The sequence below is a fragment of the Belonocnema kinseyi genome, chromosome 3, assembly GCF_010883055.1.
Source record: "Belonocnema kinseyi isolate 2016_QV_RU_SX_M_011 chromosome 3, B_treatae_v1, whole genome shotgun sequence".
In the NCBI taxonomy this organism is placed as follows: Eukaryota; Metazoa; Arthropoda; class Insecta; order Hymenoptera; family Cynipidae; genus Belonocnema; species Belonocnema kinseyi.
In genome coordinates, this window is record NC_046659.1 from 5,194,442 (window position 1) to 5,203,995 (window position 9,554).

At 27.4% G+C, this 9,554-nt stretch overlaps 1 protein-coding gene across 5 annotated transcripts in view; it reads right to left on the reverse strand.

The window, feature by feature from the left end:
• Positions 1 to 9,554, reverse strand: part of LOC117168834 (protein arginine N-methyltransferase 7) — a 228,998-nt gene that overhangs the window by 37,843 nt on the left and 181,601 nt on the right. For all 5 annotated transcript variants that reach the window (XR_004466560.1, XM_033354683.1, XM_033354685.1 and 2 more), the window contains exon 4: positions 9,303 to 9,524. Coding sequence is in view for 4 of the 5 variants with exons in the window: in XM_033354683.1 (XP_033210574.1) it covers positions 9,303 to 9,524 (222 nt within the window). In the remaining variant the exon portion in view is untranslated. The remainder of the gene's footprint in view (positions 1 to 9,302; positions 9,525 to 9,554) is intronic.

Consider the following 9,554-nt stretch of genomic DNA (forward strand, 5'->3'; position numbering starts at 1 on the left):
GATAGAACTCGTCCTGTAGACTCCACTCTGCTATATAACGAACACGTTAAAACCTGGTGACCAATTAATTGCAGTCCCTCATTCTTCCTTGCCTCGACAAGAAGTTTGCAGGAAAAGTACTTCGCTGCTTTTCCCTTGCCCGTCCATGTTTTGGCCTCGTATCTCAAGTGTTTCTTCTTTTCGCATCTTGCGGTTTTGGCTTAGTGTCACAGTGACAGAAATTAACTAAATACGAGATGGGCGTAGACATGAAAAAAAATTTTTGCCGACAAGTAACAGGATTTATTTTTCTAATGAAGCTTGAAGTGGCGCTTGCTCGAGGACAGTAAACGAAATCGGGGCTATGGACGATCAATTTGTCATTTCTAGAACATTTTTGATACACGGAAACGGATAAGCAAGAAAAAGAAAAATTTAAAGTGACGGAAGGACCAACAGACGAAGGTACCAAAAGTGAAACGTTTAAACATACAGGCGATGAAGGCAGAAAAAGGTAAACTACGAGTAAAAGGTATGTTCTAGTTTTTCCTGTCCTCTCCGTTAAAATATCTCCATAAATCGAGGGTTTCTTAGCGTGCCCTATTTCTAATTAAAAGGAATAGAGGTGGTAGATATGAATAGGAGGTACAAAGTTTGTAAGGAAAAACAGACGTGTATCTTGAACTAAAAAAGAAAGTAATAAATCTCAAAAGGGAATACTTTGTACTTGGTTTCGTAAAACTGTTGTTCGTATTTGTATGAAACCCATTGTCAACGATGGTTAGCGAACAGCAAGCATGGCTATACGCCGAAATTTCTCTAAAAATTCAGCTTTTCGGGGTATGAAATTGCCCTTGTTTTTTAAATCGTGTGTAAATAGTTCAAAGCATAATATCAATATGTATTTTGGTGCGCTAAATACGAATTTGACATTACGTTACCCTCAACCCGAAAGTGTTTTTCACTAGACGCGAAAAATTCCCTAGAAAATTAACTTTTTTCTACATGCAATACTCTTGGTATTGAATTCAGCTGGAAAGCGACCAGAAAATCATATCTTGACGAGTGTTGGAGGTTCTGAATACGAATCTGACCTTTTTTTCCTCAACAGGTTAGGCTTTTCCCATACTAGAATTAGAATTATATTGTTTTTCTGGTCTTGCGCACACGTTTATCATTGTAAGATCTATGAAATGGGTTTCTTGTACTCTTTGTTCCTTTTCTCTTACAATACCTTTTCAACATTCAGCCAAAGCATGCCAGCATATGCTCATCCCATCGTTCTTGATACCATCGCTCCACTGTCTTGATATCCTGATGGAATTACTTTCCCTGCTCCTCACTAAAATCTCCGTAGTTACTTGGAAAGTAATGCAAGTGTACATGAAGAAAACGTAATTTGAGATTCATCAAAAAACCTAAATTCCTGAAGTTTTTAACCACAGTAGATATCTCCCTATAATTTTCACTTCTTTTATTACCTAGAAATTATTGTGTGACTTTCTTGAAACGGGCCGATGTCGCCTTTTCAACATCATTCATTACATCCATGAATTGGTAATCGTTGATTATGGTGCGTAATTTAGGACCATCCAAAATACCTTCTTTCAGTTTGTTCTCAGAAGAAGCAGGAAATTTATTATCAAAATAAGGAAAGCATCCACCGTCTTTGTCTAGGGCTTTTACGAATTGTTTGAACAATCCAAGCTTTAAATGAAGGGATGGTAGAAGGATTTTTGTAGGATCAACAAGTGGTATTCAGCATCTGAAATATATAATGATACCAGATGACTTCATATCCAGTGGTAACTCGCTACACGAAAACCTGCTTTTCTAAGGAATCTTCTGCATCTAGTGGAAAAACCTGACCTCCTGGGGGAAAAAAAGATCACGTTCGTATTCAACAACCCAGAATAAATCAAGATATCGTATTCGGATCGCTTTGCAGATTATTTAAACCCGGGTTACGCCCTATACAGAAAAACTGCTTCCCCAGGGAATTCACCACATCTAGGGGAAAACCCTGAGATGATGAGAGGAAAATAATGTCAGATTCGTATTCAAAGCACAAAAAACATAAATCTATTATGCAAACGATTCTAATAACAAGGGTTACTTTATACACAACAAAGCTGATTTTCTAGGGAATTTTCCGCGTCTAGGGGAATACCCTGAGGTACTAGGGAAAAAATAATGTCAGGCTCATATTCAACGCACCAAAAAAAAATATATATAGATATTATACCTGACTTTTTTCTAGATGATTTTAATACCAAAGGTAATTTATACCCAAAAAAGCTGATTTACTAGGAAATTTTCCGCATCGAGGGGAAAACCCAGACCTGCTGCGGAAAAACTGATATTAGATTCATGTTCAGAGCCCCAAAATACGTATAGATACCATACTTTGGTCTCTCGCACAACCCACTTTTTTGTTGGTCATTCTTTTAGTACATAACGGTTGAGAAAATAAAAAATGGTGGAAAATAACAAACATTTTTATCGAAAATTAATACTTTTTTTATTTTTAAAGATTACTATATTTTATTTGAATTAATTGTTTATTGGTAGAAAATTTATCTTCCCGGTTAAAAAATCATCTTTTTCATTAAAAATTAAACTCTTTTTGAAAATTTGTTGATTTTGAATTGAAAATTTAACTATTATATTTATGCTTCAAAATTGATCTTTTTCAGTAACAAATTCATCTATTTGGTTGACAATTTTAAGATTTTTGTTTTCAAGTTTGTTGTTTTTTACTAGAAAATTAATTTTCTAGGTTAAAAATTCTTCTTTTTATTGAAAATTAATCTTTTTTATATCCGTTGTTTTTGGGTTGAAAATTGAACTATTTTATTTGTCTTTTTAATGCTTGACAATTAATCTTAGTAGAAAATCCATTTTTTGTGTTGTAAATTAAAGTTGGTTTAAAAAAAATGTTAGGTAATTTTTCGGAAATATACATTTTTTAATCACTCAGAATCTTCTAAAATTTCTAAATGTCTTAAACGGAAGCGAATTTTTCTTAAAATTTTAAAAAATATTGAAAAATTAAAAATCTTGTTTCAAATATTCCGATTTTTTTTCGCGAAATTTATAGAAATGTTTAAAAAATTTTAATATCTTTTTAAATTTTATACAAAAATTAATATAAAAAATCCTTTCGAATTTCGTATTAATCTTAAAAATATTCTTTCATTCTCTTGAAACATTTTTAAAGTATTAAAAAAGTTTCTAAGCATGTAATTAAAAATCTTTCAAAACCGATTTTTTTTAATTGTATGCATAGTATGTACGCTCCTGTATACAAAGCGGGTGATAAAGCTGACATAAAAAACTACAGACCCGTAATATTATTAATTCAATTGTCAAAATATTTCAGAGCATAGTTACAGATAAAACATCCGTCTGGAGCATGAATAATGTGGTGGATGAACAGCATGGTTTTATTTCCGGTAGAACAACATGTTCTAACTTAACCATTTACACCCAATTCATAAATCAGGCACTAGATAGGAAATTACAAGTTGATGCAATTTATACAGATTTTTCGAAAGCATTCGACAAAGTTAATCATATGAGATTAATCCAGAAGTTCAAAGCTTTGGGATTTCATGGAAAGATACTATAATGGTTTAATAGTTATATTAGTGGGTGGCTATTTTAAATATGAGTTCATGAAAGTCCAATCGAAAAGCACAATATCTCCTATTTTTCACAAAATTGTAAACGGGATTGTAACATGTAAGGAACTGCTCGAGAGCATTAATTTACATGCACCTAGAAGATCGCTACGAAATACGACATCTTTTTACATCGCAAAATTGAAGACAAATTATGGTTTTAATTCGCCTCTAAACTGAATATGTAATACAGCGAACGACTGGCACGATAGAGGCCATAGCGTCTTTGGAATATCGTACTGCGAATTTTATTCAAAGATCCGGTTAAAAATACTAAACGATTATACCTAGATTAGTATAATGTTACTGCAATTGGGCTATTGTCCACTATTTGATCAAATAAATAAAGTTTTTTTTGTGTAATGAAATTGAAAAAATGTATTGAAGTACAGTTCAGTCAATAGGCTAATTATAACTTTTGTGTTACGAAAGGTATGAATGTTGATTTAGAAAACAAATGGGGCATGACGTAAGTTAAGTATTTCTTTTACACGAAACCTGAAAGACTTGTTAGGGTCATTGCATTTTTTTAAATGTTGTGGAAAAGTGGAAAAATTATGTAATCTTGCAAATAATGACAGGGTTTTTTTAAATTGAAAGATTAATTTCAAAGACTATTAATCAAAGTCTTAATAATTATTTTAGTAACTATTCTATTTCTTTTTTTATTGGTTTAAGATTAATCTTCTTAGTTGAGTATAGTTTTTTTATAGAGTATTTAACTAATTCTTGAAAATTCGTCGTATTTACAAATACTTTATACATATTAGGAAATCTTTTAAACTTCTAAAATATTTTTAACCATTTCAAAACTTCTAAATTCTTCAACACCCAAATTTTTCTTATAATTTTTAAATCCTACAAAATTAAAAAATTGCCGAAGATATTCTGGATTCTTTCTCAGCATTTTTAGAAATATTTTAACATTTTCTCTAACAATTTATTTTTAAAAACAAGAAATCCTTTCAAAATTTTCATATGAATCTAAAGAATATTCTTTCATTAAAACCTTTCAAAATTGGCAAAAGGGGTTTAAATTTGTTCGAAAACCTGTCTGATTGCATTCTGTATAAATATGATTTTAGTGGATGTTTTCAGTTTGTTATTTGCTGAGATGCCGACAAATTTTGAGCGAAATAGAGATTTTTTAAGATTTCAAAAGAAAAAGCTTTTTAAGAATTTTGAAAGATTTGAAGATGATACAAAAGTTTTCTTAAGTTTCCTAAACAAATTTAACATTTTTCTTATTTTTAAAGCTCATTTTAAGAGAATACTTAAAAAGATTTCAAGATTTTTAAAGAAAATGATCAAAATTATGAAACATTAATTTTGAGAAAATATTCTACAACTTTTTCGAAGCATTTAAAAAAATTTCCAAAAAAGATTCTGGAAAATGTTAAGGTATTTTTCATAATTTTGCACAACTAAAAAAATAGGAAACATTAGAATTCTTTTAAAGTATAATTTTAAAACTTAAAAAATAATTATAATATTCGGAAGATTTTTAAAAGATAAAAGAAAATTTAGATTTCTGAAGATTTTGAAATAAAGTTTTGGATTCTATTTCAGAATTTGGAAAGGTTTTGTGAAATTAAAAATTTTTGGCCTAACATTTCGGGGAAAGTTTGAAGTTATTTGTCATTTAAAAAACAAATTTTTTAAAGAAAATTTAAAATTATTTTTAAACTTTTTAAAACATTTGAAAAATGCGTTGATTCAAGAATCCGGTAAACAAAGGTATCAACACTCATCAATTTCCGAAAACAATTGAAAATTCTTAAATTAGAAAAGTCCGGAACAATGAAATTCCTGATAGGTTCTTAGGTAATTGAATTTAAAATGTCACGAATATGAACATTTAAAAAATTGTGTAAGTATTAAGAAAACTACTTTTAATTACTAAACTTTTTTAAATGGAGAAATTTTTTAATTCGTTTTTTGTAGTCGGCAATAAAGCTTGTATGGAAATTTCTTTCTTCAATGATAATTCAAATATTTAGTTAAAAATTAACTTTTTTATTTCAAATTTTGGATTGAAAAATGAAGTACTCAACAAGAAAAATTTTTTAGTTCAAACTTTCACTACTCTATTTATTTTCTTATTGGTTTAAAATTAATCTTCATAGTTGAGAATTCTTTTTTTATAGAATATTTATTCTTCAACGCCCAAATTTTTCTTAAAATTTTTAAGCCTTAAAAAATTAAAAAAATTGCCGCAGATATTTTAGATTTTTTCCCAGCATTTTTATAAATCTTTTTTTTTAATGTTATCTAACAATTCATTTTTAAAAACAAAAAATCCTTTTAAATTTTCACATGAATCTGAAGAATATTCTTTCATTACCTTTGAAAATTGTGAAAATGATTTTAAATTTGTTCGAAAATCTGAATGATTGCATTCTGCATGAATATGATTTTAGTGGGTGATTTCAGTTTGTTATTTGCTGTGATGCCGACAAATGTTGAGCGAAATATAGATTTTTAAGATTTCGAAAGAAAAAGCTTCTTAAGAATTTTGAAAGATCTGAAGAGGATAAAAAAGTTTTCTCAAATTTCCTAAGAAAATTTACATTGATTTTTTTTTTATTTTTAAAGTTAATTTAAAGAGAATATTTAAAAAGATTTCAAGATTTTTAAAATTAATTTTTAGAATTTTGCACAATTAAAAAAAAATAGAAAAAATTAAAATTCATTAAAAACATAATTTTGAAACTTTAACGAATAATTGTAATATTGAGGACATTTAAAAGATAAAAGAAAATTTAGATTTTTGAAGATTTTGAAATAAAATTTTAGATTCTTTTTCAGAATGTGGAAAGGGTTTAAGAAATTAAAAAATTTTGGCTTTAGATTCCGAGGAAAGTTTTAATTTTTTTATTTTGAAGTCAGGACCTTTTCTGACAAACTGCTTCAATAATATTCTTAAACATGTGACCATATGAAATGAGGTTATATGTATAAATCTAATAATAATGATTATGAATTATGCATTATTAATTTAGTTAATCGAAATTTTCAAATACATAATTCTATTTATTGGTACATTTTTTAATACTGTGAGATAATTATGTACCTTACTAAATTATACTTTAATAACAAAAAAAACAAATTTTGTAACTACAGGCAGAAAGTATTTCAAATTTAAAAATTTTTTTAAATGGCGGAAAAAATTTGACTTCTAGAAATATAATAGGATGGATCAAAAGTTTTAAAGAAATTATCATATTGAGTGCTTTAAGAATTTTTAATCATTATATATTTGGAGAAATTAATTCCTAGAGGATATTTGTAAAGATTAAAAAAAATCAAAGAATAATCTGAAATATTTTAAGGAAACTTCTTTAAATGTTTCAAAATTTAAAGAAGTAACTATGAAAAGTCTGACTCGTTTCGAATGAAAATCTGATTGTTGAAATGTTTCAACAAGATTTGTAAGTAACTTAAAAATTGAACGGAATACAATTTTCCGTGTTTTTATATTTGCAAAATAGATTCTTATGAAATATTTTAAAACATTAGAAAGTGTTTAAAAGAGAAATCTGCAATTATTTCAGGAAACTTCTTTAAAAAATTCAAAATTATAATAAAATGTAAGAAAAATTGAAATCATTTTAAAATATAGTCAGATGTTAGAAAAGATTTAAAAAGATTTCAACATTTATAAAAGAAAAATTGGAATTATTTTAAGGATACTTCTTTAAAGTTTTAAAATTGAAACAAGAAATTATTAAAAGCATTACTCGTTTTCAAATATAATCTGCTGGTTTCAATGTTTCAACAAGATTTCCAAATAATATAAAATTGAACGGAATAAAAATTTTAAATGAGTTTTAAGAAAATTTCTTTAAAATTTAAAAGTTTAAGAAAATATATGGGAAAAACTCAACTTATTTTAAGATATAATCAGAAGGTTTAAAAGTTTTAAAAATAATTAATAATAATTTAAAAATTGAATGGTTTGGAAATTTGTAAATAATTTCATATTTGGAAAAATTAATTCTTGAAGAATATTCTAAAAGATTAAACAATTTTTAATTGAAAAATCTGAAATATTTTTAAGAAGCTTCTTTAAAGTTTTCAAAAGTTAAGAAAAAATATATAGGAAAAATTCGACTCATTTTAAAATATAATCAGAAGTTTTAAAAGCTTTAAAAATAATTTAAAAATTGAATGGTTTGGAAATTTTGTAATAATTTTGTATTTGAAGAATTTAATTCTTAGATAATATTATAAAACATTAAATTTTTTAAAAATCTTAAATATTTTAAGGCCACTTTTAAAATTTTTAAAAATTTAATAACAAAATAGTAGAAAAATTTGACTCATTTTCAAAAATAATGAGATGGTTTAAAAGTTTTTAGATAGTTTAGATAGTTTTAGATAGTTAATAACAGTTAATATGCATAAATATATTATATTGTATGTAAATTTTTAAACAAATTTAAAAATACATAAATAAAAAATAAACTATTTTTTTTCTATAATTATTATTTAAATTATTTTATCATTTCTTTCAGTATATCAGAGATGAGTATATTTAATAAAAACAATATAAAGTAATATAATCAAAGATATTTATCTTTCATATAATACATAAAAATAATGGACGCCGGAGATAAATAATTGTACACGTTGTGCTAATGGTAACTAATTGAGCAGAACCTTAATTGGTAAATCATTTCAGAAATTGCTAACTTTCGTCATTTACCGCATTATTTAATATGGCATCAAATGACATTTAAAGTTAGTGTATTACTGTTTTTATTTAAACTTTGAATTAACCGATATCCCGGACAAACATGAATTCACTGAAATTTCTGAATTTTTTCCTGGCTTCAAAAAATTGTTAGTCATTTCCCGGTATTATCCATGTACCTGCTTTAGTGCCAAATATACATCTTACCGATTTTTCTAAAGCCCCCGAACTATTCTTCACGGTAAGACAAACATAACTGACATATGATAACCGTAAATTCTAAATTAAACTTTTTAAATCCGTGTGTGCAAACCAGAAAACATCTTTAAAGTATTTAATATTTACAATACGAATAAGCACTCTCCGTCATAAATGTGTTTGATAACCAATATCCAACATCCCCGTCCCAGCACTATTTAAAATTTTTTAAATTACTCTACAACTAGAATTTTTGAGGCTGGCGTTAACCATATTTAATACCATTTTAAAACACTTATTAACAACAAAAACTATATCACTACCCTATTCAACAAACATAACATTAAAATTCATTTATCTAATAAGATTGGAAATTAAAAAATCTTAAAAGACTTAGAATAACTTTGTCAATTCGCGTGACACAGGCTCTAAAAAAATTAATCTCGTTTCCCTCCGTAGCTTCATGGGTAAGAGCAACCGACCGTCGATCTGTTGATCTGAATTCTAAACCCAGTAGAGCTAGAGTGGAATATTTTTACAGCTAAATATAAAAACCATTTTCGTTTTGGCCTAGTAGATCGAAAACTATATAGGTGGTTTTTCTAGAGAACAGCTCAATTATAGCGTTACCCTTTTCGATGAAATTTACATGCGAGCCTGAATGTTGAGTTCGTGGTATCTTTCTGAAATATAAAAACTACGGGAAGCTAATACTTAAAATTTTTTGTAAAAGCAGTAATGCTTACTTCTAGTAAGAATTGATGAGCATGGTGAAAAGTTGAAAGTGCACCTTCTCCAATCAACTCTGTATCGAACACTTCTGTAACTAAAATATTAGCCCGCTGTGGCAGATCACCATTCTCTCCGACAGTTAAATTCGTTGAGCGTTTTTGTATTAATTTGATCATTTTTTCAAATCCATTCTCTCTAATTATTGTTGCTGCACATTGCGCCATTGGTTTGAAAGCCTAAAATTATTAATAACATGTATAACTTTA